At 34.7% G+C, this 16,409-nt stretch overlaps 1 protein-coding gene across 9 annotated transcripts in view; it reads right to left on the minus strand.

Annotated features, from left to right (window-relative positions):
* The window catches only part of phldb2b (pleckstrin homology-like domain, family B, member 2b), a 66,103-nt gene that overhangs the window by 13,818 nt on the left and 35,876 nt on the right, over positions 1–16,409 (minus strand). For 3 of the 9 annotated variants that reach the window (XM_073830474.1, XM_073830472.1, XM_073830479.1), the window contains 9 exons: positions 13,943–14,080; positions 12,764–12,901; positions 9,877–10,005; positions 8,139–8,294; positions 4,559–4,669; positions 4,352–4,441; positions 3,336–3,470; positions 1,609–1,782; positions 870–1,013 (listed from right to left, as the gene is read on the minus strand). In XM_073830474.1, the coding sequence (XP_073686575.1) occupies positions 870–1,013; positions 1,609–1,782; positions 3,336–3,470; positions 4,352–4,441; positions 4,559–4,669; positions 8,139–8,294; positions 9,877–10,005; positions 12,764–12,901; positions 13,943–14,080 (1,215 nt within the window). The remainder of the gene's footprint in view (positions 1–869; positions 1,014–1,608; positions 1,783–3,335; positions 3,471–4,351; positions 4,442–4,558; positions 4,670–8,138; positions 8,295–9,876; positions 10,006–12,763; positions 12,902–13,942; positions 14,081–16,409) is intronic. The other 6 variants (XM_073830480.1, XM_073830475.1, XM_073830478.1 and 3 more) reach the window with 4 other exon arrangements.

Genomic DNA, 16,409 nt, shown 5'->3' on the forward strand with positions numbered 1-16,409 from the left:
AGTACATATAATATGACCATGTTGTTTTTATCTGATCCTAACAAACTGTATATAAATGCAATAAAATGCACATTAGTGACTTATATGGAAATATGCAAATGTATAATATATTCTTACTTTTATAAAATAAAAGTTTATTACAATTAAAAAATGTAAATATAAAAACAATATTTTTTGTATAAAAATAAAAATAAATAAATAAAAAAGCCACTGTGCATTTAAGACTATCACAAACTATGTAAATGCAATAAAATAAGCATTAGTGACTTCTATGGAAATATGCAAATGTATAATGTATTTTTACTTTTAGAAAATTCAAGTTTAATACAATTAAAAAATGAAAATATAAAAAAATATTTATTAAATTAAAAATAATAAATAAATAAATAGGCCACTGTACATTTAAGACTATAACAAACTTTTTATAAATACAATAAAATACACCTTTTCATTATTCTATTAAGTGAAGATCATGTTCCATTAAGATATTTTGTAAATTCCCCAGCGTATGTATATCAAAACTTAATTTCTGATTAGTAATATGCATTGCTTGGACAACTCTAAAGGTGATTTTCTCAATATTTAGATTTTTCCCCCCTTAGATTCCAGATTTTCAGATAGTTGTATCTCAGCTAAATATTGTCCAATGGAAAGCTATTTATTCAGCTTTAAAATGATGTATTAATCTCAATTTCAAAAAATTGATCATTACGGCTGATTTTGTGTTTCAAGGTCACAATTAGAAAAAAAAAGATAAATAAATAAATAGGTCACTGTACATTTAAAACTATAACAAAGTGTATATAAATGCAATAAAATGCACATTAGTGACTTCTATGTAAATATGCAAATGTATAATGTATTCTTACTTTAGAGGGTATGTTACGACCCAAGGTTGCACAGGTGAACTGTGGGGTTATGGTGGGCTGGGTCTTCTTCCGAGGAAGAGTGTCACTCAAATGAGCTCCGCCTTCTTTAACGTACCGCTTCCTTTCTTCTAGGGTGCGGAAGTGCTGAGGAACACAAGGTTAAAGGTAAGAAAAGTCACTAATAGCTGCACTCATACATACACAGATACAGTACTCTCAAGGTTTACCTGCCTGTGGCGGCGCTGTTTTTTGGCAGGTAGAGGAGGAGGAGGAGGAGAAGGGTTGAGGAAGGTGACCATATCTTCAGGCCAGTGCACAGAGGGAGGTTTAGGATTGGGACGAGAGCATGCAGTGAAAGAGGAAGAAGAAATGGAGGAGGACAGCAGACAGGAAGAGGGAGACAGCTTTGGGAAAGACAGGTAAAGGAGAAAATCAGAAATAAGAGGACGCTAGAAGAAGGTGAGCTTATAGTTCGCTTAAAGGGGTCATTTTATAAAAAAACTCTTCTTTGATGTTTTACAACATTACTAATTTGTATGTATAATATGACCACTTTAATTTAGAAAGAATCAGAGAAAGGGAAGCAAATAATATAAATAAATCCCACAATACAAGTACCTCGAAATCCCACAGTGACCATGTAACATGATCTTTACTCACTTTCCAATACTTGGCGTGTGCACACTAAATCCTTGACACGCTTAAATCTGAACACAAATAAACCATCCTGATCACACACCTCACCCTCTCCTGGCGGGACTGTGCTCTCTGCAGGACTGGGGTCAGGGCTGGGGTCAGTCCCTGTGGCAGGGGCGTCAGGAGAGGACTGGGCTTGGGTGGGGTTAGGGGCTGGGGTGGGATCTACCCCCAGCTGAGAGTACAGTTCATTGATCTCATTGACTGTAACATAGCCCTGGAACAAACCATTTGGAAAATGGGGGGAAGAGGGGTGAATAGGAAAAATATATATATATTCAAGTAGGTTAAAATGATTAATGACAAGCATATTAATAACAGATGAATGACAAATTTAGGAAAAATAAAAATATAAAAATGTAATGAAATTGATTAAATTGATTTAAATTAAATAAAATTAAATAACTAAACTAAAAGGTAAAAGGTATTGTATGAAATTAAAATAAATAAATTACAATAAAAAAAGTGACACGATGTTGTAATGATTCTATATATTATTAATAATCTATATACTTTTTTTAAATAAATAATAATTATAATAATAATCATTATATAGTATGACATCTGTGAAATATCAAAGCAAAAGGAAATTAAATTATGATAACATATTTATTTATAAAATGTGTATATAAATGTAAATTTTTAATATATTATTATTATTAATAATATTATTTGTATTGTTGTTATATAGTAGTATACACCATCTAATTTTTAAAAAAATCTAAGAGAAATGATAATTTTTATGAATTATTATTATTGTTATTATTTTTATTATATAGTAGTATACTATATTCTATATTTATTATTTGTATAATTTTTGTATTAAAAAAAAAAAAAAAAAAAAAAAAATAATAATAATAATAATAATAAATATTATTATATAGTATATGACCGCTGTTAAAAATTGAAGCAAAAAAGAATCAAATTATAATAATATAATTGATATTTATTTATAAAAATGTGTATATAAACATATACATTTTTTATAAAGTATTATTATTATTATTATTATTATTATATAGTAATGTAATATATTCTATTTTGTATAAATAATAATAATAATTATTATTGTCATTATTATTGTTATTATTATTTTATGGTATATGACCTCTGTTAAAAATGTTAAGCAAGAAGCAATCAAATTATAATATATTTATTTATTCAATATTTATTTATAAAAATGTGTATATAAATGTGAACATTTTTATAAATTATTATTATTATTATTATTATTATTATTATATATTAGTATAATTATTATTAAATAATTTATATTTTACATTTATTTTTATTTTGTATAAATAATAATTATTACATATATGACCTCTGTTAAAAATCTAAGCAAAAAGCAATAAAATTAATAATAATAATAAATTATCATCATTATTATTATTATATTATTTAGATGTATGATATGACCCTTTTAATTTAAAAAGAATCAGAGAACGGGAATCCAATTAAAAATTAATTTAAAACTAAATAAATGACAGATGAATTAGTAAAATAAAATAAAAAAGTTAAATAATTTGATTGAAAAAAAAAGCTACTTAAATAAATAAACATTTAATTCAGTTAATGTTTAAGGAACCCAAACAAAGAACTCCAAAGAATTTGAAGTACTGATAAACCAGTAAAAGAGGAAATAATTAGAGGTTATTTTAAGAGCATTATAAACTTAACTACCCAGAGAAGCGGCATGTTAGGAGGTATTTTGGAAAGCAGGAAACGAGCAACAAACATTATCTTGCATGCATGCTGCTAGTGCGTTACCTCAGCGTTTTTGATAGTCAGAGAGGAAAGAAGAGAAGAAAACATCAGGAGATCAGCAGGAAGTGGAGACAGGGTTTTGTGGGCATGGCAAAATTCACTATGAGGCGGACACACGTCGGCCAACTGGAAGCAGTCCTGGAATACAGGGGAAAAAGACCCTGTTTCCACAGTGAGGTAACACAAACAACCCTCTGCAACTCAAGATTTCCAGGTTGCAAGGGTCATGATAAGGGCACGGGCGAAAAAGCGATCAAAGAGAAGACTTCCTTATTTACTGTAGTTCCCTTCATGGTGTTATAGTAACCTTTTGAGGCAGCCACACATGGTTGAAGTGCTCAGGCCCATAACACATGTGCAGTCCAAGAGAGGATGTCAAGAGAAGATTTGCCTTAAAGGATTAGTTCACTTCCAGAAATAACATTTGCTGATAATTTACTCACCCTCATGTCATCCAAGATGTTCATGTGTTTCTTTCTTTGGTCACAAAGAAGTTAAGGTTTTTAAGGAAAACATTCCAGGATTTTTCTCCATATGGTGGATTTCAGTGGAGATCAACGGGTTGAAGGTCCAAATTGCAGTTTCAATGCAGCTTCAAAGGGCTCTACACGATCCCAGCCAGGGAATAACAGTCTAAACTAGTGAAACGATCTGTCATTTTCAAAATAAAAAAATAATCAATGTACTTTTTAACCACAAATGCTCATCTTGCACTAGCTCGACTTTACACATTACGTAATCATGTTTGGAAAAGTCAAAAAGAAAATGGGATCATGTAGAGCTTTTTGAAGCTGCATTGAAACTGCAATTTGGACCTTTAACCTGTTGATCCCTATTGAAGTCCACTATATGGAGAAAAATCCTGGAATGTAATCCTCAAAAAACGTAATTTCTTTTCGACATTAACATCTTGGGTGACATGGGGGTGAGTACATTTTCAGGACATTTTTATTTTGGAAGTCAACTAATCCTTTAAATTCACAGAAAAGAACAATCCTGCATAATCCTGCCCAACTTACCTCTTTCATACTGATGGGACTGACAGGGAAACCCAATGCCCCAGTGAGCTCAGAATACTTCTTCTCCAAGTTAACAAGATTTTCCTTTTCCTGGGAAAACAGCAAGAAAATCTGTCATGATTCGGAAGCACCAAAAACAACTTGTAGCGTGCAATACGGGACCAAAAGGCAGTGTAGTAGTACTATGTAGCAATCAAACAGACATACCCGCTGTAGCATCATCTGAAGAGTGTTCTTTTCCTTCACAAAGTTGTCCTTGTCCCTCTGAGCCTGCTGGGAAATCTGGGTATACTGTTTCTTCAGGGCCAGCAGCCTCTCCTAAAGGTGCCACACATAAAAATGTGTTGGAATTATCATATTTTCAGGCTTTCTTTGAGCCTCAGCTTTGGAGACAAGTCAAATAGTTAACAACAGTTGAGGTCAAAAGTTTACACCCCCTTTCAGAATCTGTAAAATGTTCATATAAAACGCGTGTTATTGCTTATTTAAGTACTGACCTGAATAAGCTATTTCACATAAAATATGTTACATGTAGTCTTAATACCAAGGGCGAAATTGTCAATCACACATTGGGGGGGACAGCTGTGGGACTTTTTGTGTTTGCGCATGCACACATTTAAAAAAAAAAAAAAAAAGCCAGAGTCCAAATGTTTGTAATTGTATAACACAACAAGGAATTTTATTACATCTGATCGTCAAACCAACGTATACTCACCCTGTAATGATTACAGCATCAGCATACAGGCTATTAAGTCACAAAGCTGAATTTAAAGGGAAAGTTCACCCAAAAATGAAAATTCTGTCATCATTTACTCACCCTCAAGTTTTTTAAAACCTGTAAGAATTTCTTTCTTCTGCTGAACACAAAATAAGATATTTTGAAAAATGTCTGTAACCAAACAGTTGATGGACCCCATTGACTTCCATAGTAGGTCAATGGGGTCCATCAACTGTTTGGTTACAGACATTTTTCAAAATATCTTATTTTGTTCTATACTTTAAAAAAAAAAAATCACATTTTCTAAAAATCTAAACGTCTTTTTCCCTTCATAATTCTCATAAGAATGCCCATGATCCACATATTTTCTTTCCTCTAAACTTTGCTTTTTTGTTTCAGTAATTAAACATTGTTCTAAGGGGCAGCTTGTTACCACATCTTACCCTATAACGTTACATTCACTCACAATGAATGTGAGTTAACCCTTGTGTGGTGTTCATATTTTTGTTATTCAGCCAGTGTTCGTGGGTCTGGTGGACCCGCTGCATTTTGGGGTTTTTAATTCAACATAATCAACCAATTTATGTTAAAATACTCAACAGATATTTAGGCTACTTCATCCCAATTACAAGCAATAGAAACAGCATTTATGGTTAATATTTCCTCTCTAGCTTTGTTAGATCACATTTAAGAATTGTAACCTTGTGCGGGAACGACAGGGGTAGAAACAAAACTCACTTTTGCACTCACACTCTCTCACACTTACACACAACCTCTCTCTCACATGCATGCACACACACACACACACACACACACACACACACACACACACAGATATGTGGTTCATACAGGGAATCTCCATAGGCGTAATGGTTTTACAAATGTACAAACTGTATAATCAATGCCCCTACACTAACCCTACCCCTAAACCTACCAATCACAGAAAACTTTTGGCCTTTTTTGAAGTTCAAAAAACACCATTTAGTATGTTTTTTAGCCATTTGGTTTATGAGGACACAGATGTCCTCATAAACCATGTTTACGTTGTAATACCCAAGTCATTATACACATTTGTGTCCTCAAACCATATACTATACAAGAACACACACACACACACACACACACACACACACACACACACTCACACACACACACACACACACACACATAACAGCAAGGCCTGACAGGAGGAGGACAGAGTAAAAGTCCTACAGACCCGAACACCATACAAGGGTTAAGAGCTATTAATGTCATGCTGTCCGGTACCTTAGTACCTTACTTCTCACTTCTCTGTTAAAAATGCCTAAAATCTCCAGAAATGTAACGTTACTTTCTTTTTCTTTCCAAAGAAATTACAGATGTCAGCTGCTGCAGTCTTTCTCTTGTTCATTTTTGGCCAATACTGTGAAATATAACAGCAACGCAATTCCAAGGGATGAAAATGGTGAAGTAAGAAAGAACAAATGACAGGACTCTAAAATAACTTGCTAGATAAACCCAATTCAGAGAACAGGACCGTGGCTCAAAACGCTAACGTTAGCTGTAAAAACTGGGTTTGGTACAGTAGATTTGACAAGCCTGTCACTGATCGCTATCCCATTTTGCTTTAAAGCCAGGCTACATGCTAGCGTGTATACAGTAACGTTAGCTAGCTGTCGGCTAGCTTGTCAATAGACCCATTCATACAAGCTGTATAATATTACATTCGAAATTTACAAATTCTACAATTCGAAATTCTAGTGAAATTCACCTGGTCATTATCTAAGGGATTATGTCAGCCAAAAACACCATTCATAGATATGTGCCAAATGTCTGTCAGATTTCGCGCTCTTCTTCTGTTTGTTTTTTCCTAACTCACTGACGGTGGCGGTGCACGAGCTACTAAAGGTATAGGGGAAAACATGACATGGATCAGGTTTTGTTAATGTATAGTGTAAGGCCAGTCGAATGGATTTGGGAAATGGACCGGCCGGGATTTTATATTTTCGGAGCTGGAAAGAAAGACGTATTTGCAATCACATCGATATCGCCCGCATAATCATACAGTATGATCAAATATTGGGGGGGACAAATTGTCCTTCTTTGAATATTGGGGGGGACGTGTCCCCCTGTCCCCCCATAGAATTACGCTTATGCTTAATACTGTGTTGTTACCTTAATGATCCACAGCTGTGCCTGCTGTTTTTCAGAAAAATCCTTCAGGTCCTACAAATTCTTTGGTTTTCCAGCATTATTGTTTATTTGAAACCTTTCCAACAATGACTGAATGATTTTGAGATCGATCTTTTCACACTGAGGACAACTGAGGGACTTAAGGTTTAAATGCTCACTGTTGCTCCAGAAGGAAAAACCACGAATTAAGAGCCAGGGGGTGAAAACTTTTTGAATTTGAAGATCAGGGTAAAATTAACTTATTCTGTCTTCTGGGAAACATCTAACTATCTTCTGTAGCTTCTGAAGGCAGTACTAAATGGAAAAAATATTATATTTAGACAAAATAAGAAAAATGTACACATCTCCATTCTGTTCAAAAGTTTTCACCCCCCAGACCTTAATGCATAATTTTTCCTTCTAAAGCATCAGTGAGTGTTTGAACCTTCTGTAATAGTTGCATATGAGTCCCCCAGTTATCCTCAGTGTGAAAGATGGATCTCATAATCATAAATTGTCAAACAGAACAGAAAGGGTTCAAATACACAAATCCTGGAAAACCAAAGAATTTGTGGGACCTGGAAATATTTTCTGAAGAACAACAGGCAGTTTAACTGTTTGTCAGGACAAACAAGGGACTCATGAACAACTATCACTAAACAAACAAAAAAAACACACAGCTGCGGATCACAACAACACAGTATTATGAATCAAGTGTATGTAAACTTTTGAACGGGGTCATTTTTATACATTTATCTATTATTTTCTCTTGTGGACTATATGTAAACATCTTTTATGTGAAATATCTTTTTCAGGTCAGTACTAAATTAACAAGTCTAATAAAAGCCATAAGTAAGAACCTCCCAGGATGACTTAAAGGCACCAAGAGACTGATGAATTCATATCCAGGAAACTCACCTTCCGTGTGACGGTGCTCCGCTGGTATTCTGCAATCTCCCTGAGAATGTGTTGGGTCTGAGTCTCTTTCTCTTCATCCTGACGACTCTCTCGTTCCAGCTGTTGAAACTCTAGATCTTCAAACCGTTTGGTCTCCACCTCTAGCGTCTCTGCATCCTGATATACAAAGACATATGAAGGTCTCCATTTGTGCTAGATCTATATCTTTAACTGGAAATGAAGTCGTAATACTCTCACAGTTCAACAAGCCTCAAAGAAGCCAACAACAGTTCACACCAAATCCCCTCTGCTCCAGCAGCCTCCCCAGGGATGGAGACAGGGGTTAAGGTTTCACCCTGCTGGAAGCAGGCCAATCACAGCTATAAACATGCGCCGCGACATGCCAGTGAACAGAGGACCTGCCACAACTTTTACCCGTCACCACCGACCTTTGGAGATCAATCACGTCAACACTCACATAACATGAACTTCAGCTACGTAAAGAAACTCTGCAGCCATTCCACGTCATCACAGAAACAGCTACTGTACGCCACGCTTTCATTCAACGCCTGCCAGCTTTAAATAACCTTGTTCCTTCCTATAACTTAATTAACATGTCAGGGATTGTGTATCAGCCTATCAGGGTGACTCTCATGAAATTTATGAATGAAACATGACTTTTAGAAAGAAAAAATTATATTTGTAGATTTTAGCATTGTGACATTATTTTTATGACAGTTAGGCATCCCTCTTCCCACAATTTCTCAATATTGTAATGCAAAAAAAACAAAAACAAAACATTTACATTAGAATATTTTAAAGAAAAAAACATAATAATATTATAATTCATATATTTCTTAAAACATACACTACCAGTCAAAGGTTTGGAAACACTTCCCCATCAAAGAGAATGAACTTTTGACTGGTAGCGTATATAGTAATGCAGAACACTACATTTTATTAAAGAATTAAATTCTTATAGTTTAATTTAATCTGAAGAAAAAAAATATTGCAAAAGTATTGTAAAACATTTTAAATAATTTAATAAAGTTGGAAATGGAAAATATAAAAATAAAAATTTATTCTAAATATTAAAACTGTAAATCTTAATGATGCTAAAATAACAATAATTACATCATAAATATCTATAATGAGGATGCGATTTTTCAAATTATGGTAATGTGAATTAGTTTAATATACAGAAAATTATTGTAATTAATATTTATATCTAAATAAAACAAAAATAAAACATTACAGCTAGTTAACTTGATTCACTAACACTAAAATAAAATTTTATACAAATACTTAATAAAATGATAAATTAAAGTTTAAATGAAAATGGAAAATATAAAAATAAAAACGAATTCCAAATCTTAATAATGCTAAAAATAACAAGATTTTTCTGAGTATGGTAATGTGAATTAGGAGGAAATTGTGCCTATTATTTGCACATGCACAAAAATCTCTAAATATTTAGACTGAAAATTACTATTAATTAAACTTTTAATTAAATTAAAATGGATTTTTTTAATAAAAATTGTTTTACTTAATAATTATTATTTAAATTTGAGCATATATATATATATATATAACATTATGCGATACATTCCAAACATTCAGGAAGCGCATGCGACGTAAGAGAAGGAAGCCAGTCGAAATGTCATTCATGAAGGTGAGACAGATGCAAGCACTAGGGATGAAGAGGACAAGGACCCGGTTATGAGGAAGAGGCGGATGAAGGCTGTGTGTGAGTACTGACCCTGCAGAGCTGCAGCTGAAGTTGCTCTTTCAAGGCTTCGGGGCAGGTGTCCAACTGAGTCTTCTGCTCTGCAAGCAGATGCGCCAGTCGCTCTAACTTTACACGCTCCGCATCTAGCTTGGCTTTGTCCTGCACGTACGCGCATAGGATGCAGGGAGAGAGGAGAGAAGGGTTAGTGCCGGGGCAAGTGGGGGGGGCAGGGTTAGTTAACTCTCAGTCAGTAACAGCACAAGTAGGCCATGATGGAAATGGAGGTGTTGAATTAAATGAAGAACATGAAAATGCAAGAAAATGATCGCTGATGTTATCAACATAAAAACTCAAACAACTGAAAAATACCTCATAAATCTGTTTGAATTAACTGAAATTGACAAGCGAACACTTTGCATGTTAACAACACTATAAAGAATGACCTCAAGTGGCAGCAACAGCAATTTAAAGTAATATTGTCCAAAATTAGGCGGTTTATGCTTTTTAAGCAACAAAACACATTAAAGTGTTCAATTGATAGTTCTGTTCCTCAACCTAGGCAGCATCCTAATCGCAATGGAACTTAATAAGTGAACAAATCAACCATCCATAAGAGTTAGTGCCTCAGAAATGGACCATCAGCTAAAGTGTTTGTATCTCAAGTGTCTCTGCAGCTGCCAGGCTAAATGAATGAATGAGCCGGAAGTCAGGCTGAACTTGAGACGCAGGTGCCAGGATTTCCACCAGCTCCTGGCTTAGAAATTCCCTGCATCAACACAGTGTGTGGTGTCACTCAGTTTAGCAGAGGTGTATTTAGAGCAGACCCTGGATTACCAACTGTGACATGGAATGAGAGGCTGCCAGGAAGTGCAAGTGTGTGTGAAATGCAAATGAATCTAAGACTATTTAATTCATATTTCAGAAGTAAAATTTATTGTAAAAAAAGCAATAGTTCACCAAGAATTAAAATTCTGTCATTAATTACTCACCCTCATGTCGTTCCAAACCTGTAAGACAGTCGCTTATCTTCGGAACACAAAGATATTTTTGATGAAATCCGAGAGCTTTCTGACTATGCATAGACAGCAATGCAACTACCACAAGGCTCAGAAAGGTAGTAAGAAACCAATGTTGAATAAAGTTGCTATTTTTGTTTTCTTTGCACACAAAAGGTATCCTTGCAGCTTCATAACATTTCAATTGAACCACTGATATCACGTGGACTATTTTATTGATGTGCTTACTACCTTTCTTGGACTTGATTGTTTCCGTTGCGTTGCTGTCTATGCAGGGTCAGAAAGCTCTCGGATTTAATAAAAAATAATAATCATTTGTGTTCTGAAGATGAACGAAGGTCTTGGAATGACGTGAGGGTGAGTAATTAATGACAGAATTTTCATTTTTCAGTGAGCTATTCCTTTAATATTCTGTATACAGGATTTGCTTGCAAAGATAATTTAAACCATAGCTTAGCAAATCTAAATTAAGCTACCTTTTAAAAAAGCCATTAGCAACACTAGAAGCAAAAGTAGCCAACTGCACTAAAGCTATTTAAGGGGGCAATGTCTTTTAAATACATTTCCATCTGATAATAAAACTTAACAGCATTTATCTGGCACAAAAACCAACAAATCTCAATTAGGGTACCATAAATCGACAATAAAAATTAATAATGAAACATGCTTCCTTCTGTAACAGACTCAAAACCAATGATAAACAGCAATTGGCTACGAAATACCTCACAAGGACTTCTTTAATTTTTTTAAAGGGAAGAATGAGAATTAAGACTTGTATTGCATAATATAACAAATGATGTTTCTTACCAAAATATGTGGTAGAAAACCCATTGAAGATTTACGTTATTTAAAAAAATCCATATTGTTTTATACAAATTTTGAACTATGGGAAGCGCCATTATTTCGATGACGTGAAATGGTTGCACTCTGTGAGCTACTGGACTGTCTGTTGCTATATTAACTGCGACAACTCGGAAAATAAAATACTAATACAATGTCAGATTGTGCAGCTTTTGGTTGTAATTTTCAATCGAAGGGCAACAAGAGAAGCGATGTATGTCTTTGCTGCTTTCCTAGCGATAAGAAGAGGAGAAAATAATGGGAAGATGCCTGTGGATGAATAAAATTTCCAAAAGACCAGCGTCTTTGTTCTCTCTACTTTAGCCCTGATGCCTTTGAGGCTTTTAGTAGACCACAGCTACTAAAAAGAACTTACAAACGGCAGAGACAAGAAACACTAGATGACAACCTGGCAGGATGTAAACATGCCGACGCTTGTCATGACACTGCAGCCACTGAAGGAATTTCTCAGCACAGATTTCACTCGATATCTGGGGTGTTTAGATTCTTTGTGTGGAAAAATCGATAGTACAGCATTTTGGTTTAAGCCTACGCTTACAGCTGTGGTCACCGTATCAGTATTTTATTTTCTGAGAAAAATAGCAACAGGTAGCACCAGTAGCTCACCAAGTGCAACCATTTCATGCTACCGAAATAATGGCGCCCCCCATAGTCCAAAATATGCATAAAACAATGTGAGTTTTTTAATAAACATACATTTTTCATGGGTTTTCTACCACATATTTCAGTAAAAAAAATCAATTGTGTTATATTAAGCCATGCAAGTCTTAACAACCAGGCTTCCCTTAAAAAGAAAACAACAAAAAAAAAATCTCACCGACCCCAACTTTTGAACAATGGTATGAATAAAGTATTAAAGCACTTCTGATATTTATATGACCTGTCTGAATGAACTAAATGCTTAAAAATCAATCTGACTACTGTACATACCAAAAGAAAGGACAGTTTAGGAAAGAGCATTTGAGTTAAGTAAGTACCGTCACCAAGTATAGTTAAGTACTCCCCAACACTGATAAACAGACTTTATCATGGCCACATACCTGAGATTTTTCCGTCTGTGCTTTGTTCTCAATGTCAGCCATCTTCTCTTTAAGTTCCTCCAGAGCGTCTTTCTCCTGCTGTAGCTGAGCCGTCTCCGAATCCTGCTCGCCTTCCAACAGAGCGCGCTCCACTTCCAACTAAACACACACAAATATTTGTACTTCATTTTTTACTTAATCTGAAATTCTATTTTAAAGAAAATCCAAATTCATCACTTAAAGTAACTACTGGAACAAATTCAATGATTTCGTGGCAAACAGTGATGTAATGTCACTACAATCTGGACCACCTAGAAGGTGCCTAATTTCACACATATAAAAAAGGGGCCCATGTTCTAAACCCATAAAAGCGTAACGTCATAAAACTAGAGCACAACACTGACATTCTCGGTTTACTGAATGGGGCTCTAATAGAACAGCTGACTTAGCAGGAACTGCTGGCAAAAGAACAACCTACCTACGCATCATTAATTAAGAGATGGGAGTTTCTGCTTTAAGGACAACTTAGCAATAGCTTTCTCTTGTGTTTTGAACCTTGGGCTTATGACAAATTTACAGTGTCTAAGAGAGCATAGAAAGGATACGTATGTTCAAAACCAGCTTAAAGAGATAGTTCACCCAAAAATGAAAATTCCATCATTAATTTCTCACCCTAATGTTGTTCCAAACCTGTGAGATCTTCGTTAATCTTCGGAAAACTCTCAGTTTTCATCAAAAAAATCCTAATTTGTGTTCTAAAGATAAACAAAGGTCTTATAGGTTTGGAACGAGAATTAGGTGAGTAATGACAGATTTTTCATTTTTGGCCAAATTTATTCAAACCTTAGTAGAACGTTAAGGAGTAAAAGGAACAAAGAGGAGAAATGAGGACATCAGAAAGAGAAAGTGCGTTACAGTGGAGAGGAAATGATGGAGGAGCATTAAGATATTGAAATGGAATCAGGAATGAAGTGTATCATTTAAAGGGAAAAACAGAGAAAATGAGGCTTTAAGTGAGAGAAAGTAAAACAGATTTAGTTTTGGCAGGTCAGACCTACTTGTCTAGCTGTGGTCCTCATCACAGCTCCTGATTACTTTGCCACATGCACAACTCTCCCACACAGACACTCTCCCTTCACTAATCCCACCTTCTCTGATCTCTCCCACTTCCTCCCTGACCTGTAGATGTGTCTACTGTACCTCTCTGATGGACTCCTCCATCTGGTTGTCCAGGTCCTTGATCTTTAGCTCTAACTCTTCCATATTGTTTAGGACCTGGATCCTGTCCTCCTCTATACGCCTCACGTCCAGCTTCAGCTGTGTGTCATCTTCAGCCTGCTGACAAAATAATAATATAAGCAACAACATAAGTTAGATGATATGTTAGATACATATTAGATGAGCAACCTAAATTTGAGGCAGTAAAATGACTGAAACTGAAATAAAAATAAATGAAATGGAAACAGGAACATTTGAAAGTAATAAAAATGACAGAACCACATAAAATGACTCAAACCTAAACTAAAATTGAAATGAAAACATTTTATTATAAAAGCCATTTTAAAATTCTGCATTGTGCGATATAAACTGAGAAAATATCTGTTCTTTTTTGTCCCTCCTTACATTATAACTTGCAATTGTGAGTTTATATCGGACTTTTTTTCTTGCAAATGCGATTTTATATCCCACAATTCTGACTTTTTTCAGAATTGTGGGATATAAAGTCGCATTTGCGAGAAAAAATTGTGAGATACAAACTTTTGTGTGAGATACAAACTCGCAATTCTGACTTTATAAATCACAAATGGGAGTTTATATCTCTCAATTCCGAGAAAAACAGTCAGAACGGCGACATATAGATTTGCTATTGCAAGAAAAAAAGTCAGAATTGCAAGATATGAACTTGCGAGTTTACATCTCGCAATTCTGCCTTTTTTCTGACCGTTTTCTTGCAATTGTGAGTTTATATCCTGCAATTTTAAATATAAGTCGCAATTGCAAGTTTATATCCTGCAATTCTGACTTTAGAACTCGCAATTGCGAGTTTATATCTTTGTGAGAAAAAAGGCAGAATTGCGAGATACAAACTTGCAAGTTCACATCTCGCAATTCTGACATTTTTTCTAAGAATTACAAGTTGAATCTTTGTTTACAAGTTTATATCGTGAAATTCTGAATATAAATCACAATTGTGAGTTTATATCTCACAGTTCTGAGAATAAAAGTCGGGATATGAACACGGTTTTGCGAGAAAAAAAGTCAGAATTGCTCGATACAAACTTGCGAGTTCACATCTCGCAATTCTGACGTTTAATCACGCAATTCTGAGTTGTTTTCTCACAATTGCGAGTTTATATCACAATTCTGAAAATAAATCACAATTGCGAGTTTTTGTTACGCAATTGTGACTTTATAACGCACATGCGAGTTTATATCTTACAATTCTGAGAAAAAAAAAATCGAAATAGCTTAGATTCGAACTCGTTTTTGCAAGTTAAAAGTCAGAACTGTGAGAAACGAACTTGTGAATTTACATCTCGCAATTTTGAGTTGTTTTCCCACAATTGTGAGTTTATCCTTCAATTCTGAATATAAATCGCAATTGTGAGTTTTTATCGTGCAATTCTGACTTTATAACTTGCACATGCGAGTTTATATCTTACAATTTTGAGAAAAAAAGTCAAAATGGCTGCATATAAATTCGCTATTGCAAGGAAAAAAGTCAGAATTGCGAGATGTAAACTTGCAATTGGGAGAAAAGAAGTAACAATTACCTTTTTTATTCTTTATTCAGTTTAAACAGGCTTACTATATAAAAAAAAACCCCAAACTTAAATCTAGAATAAAAATAAATTAAAGCTAAATATAAATATTTAAATAAAAACTAATACAAAAACGACATCAAATTAATTTAAAATGAAACAAAAAATATAAATAATAGTAATATAACAGTATATACTGCAGCAAACTTTGCTGGAATCAGCTGTGTAGCTTGTTAGCTTTGTGTGGGAAGCACCAGAGCGTTTCAAAGCAGTCTGTTATTAGGTTCTGTTTTGGTTAGGATGTTAGCTGCTTATGTTGACAGCAAAAAGCAGAGCCGCTCACTAGGCATTTTACGCTCACAAAGCTGTTATGTACATTTTTCCCCTCGTTCAGGTATGTACACATTTTTCAGCTGCTATTAGTGAATGTTTAACCTTCCAGGCTTAACTTATTAGTAACGCTGGGTTTTGTATTGACTCCTAAAGGCTACATTTAGAACTGGGTTAGATGTCAATGCATGTAGTGTAAAGCCCTTTAAAGCAAGCCATCTATAGCATAGCCATGCCCCCTTCTGGCAGCTGCGCTGATCTTTAGCTCTGAGAAACAGGATTCACTGAATGAACACCAACAATGATGAATAGCCCAATGGAAACTTCGAGGAACACAGGGGTGGAGTTACACACTCATTTCCTATTCCAATTATTTATCTAGATTTTCAATATCCGTGGAAGGTGATCTACTTATTTTTAGTTTTACAAGCAAAAAGTTGACCTTTGAACTGAAAGGTTCCCCATGTACGTGCACGTATGATTAGGACGCCACATATGGGTGAGAAGACTTCCATTCTTTCATTGTGTGAGGCAAAGTTTGACCAAACACAATGCGCATGACCCTGCTATATTTG

The sequence above is a fragment of the Garra rufa genome, chromosome 24, assembly GCF_049309525.1.
Source record: "Garra rufa chromosome 24, GarRuf1.0, whole genome shotgun sequence".
Lineage (NCBI taxonomy): Eukaryota > Metazoa > Chordata > Actinopteri > Cypriniformes > Cyprinidae > Garra > Garra rufa.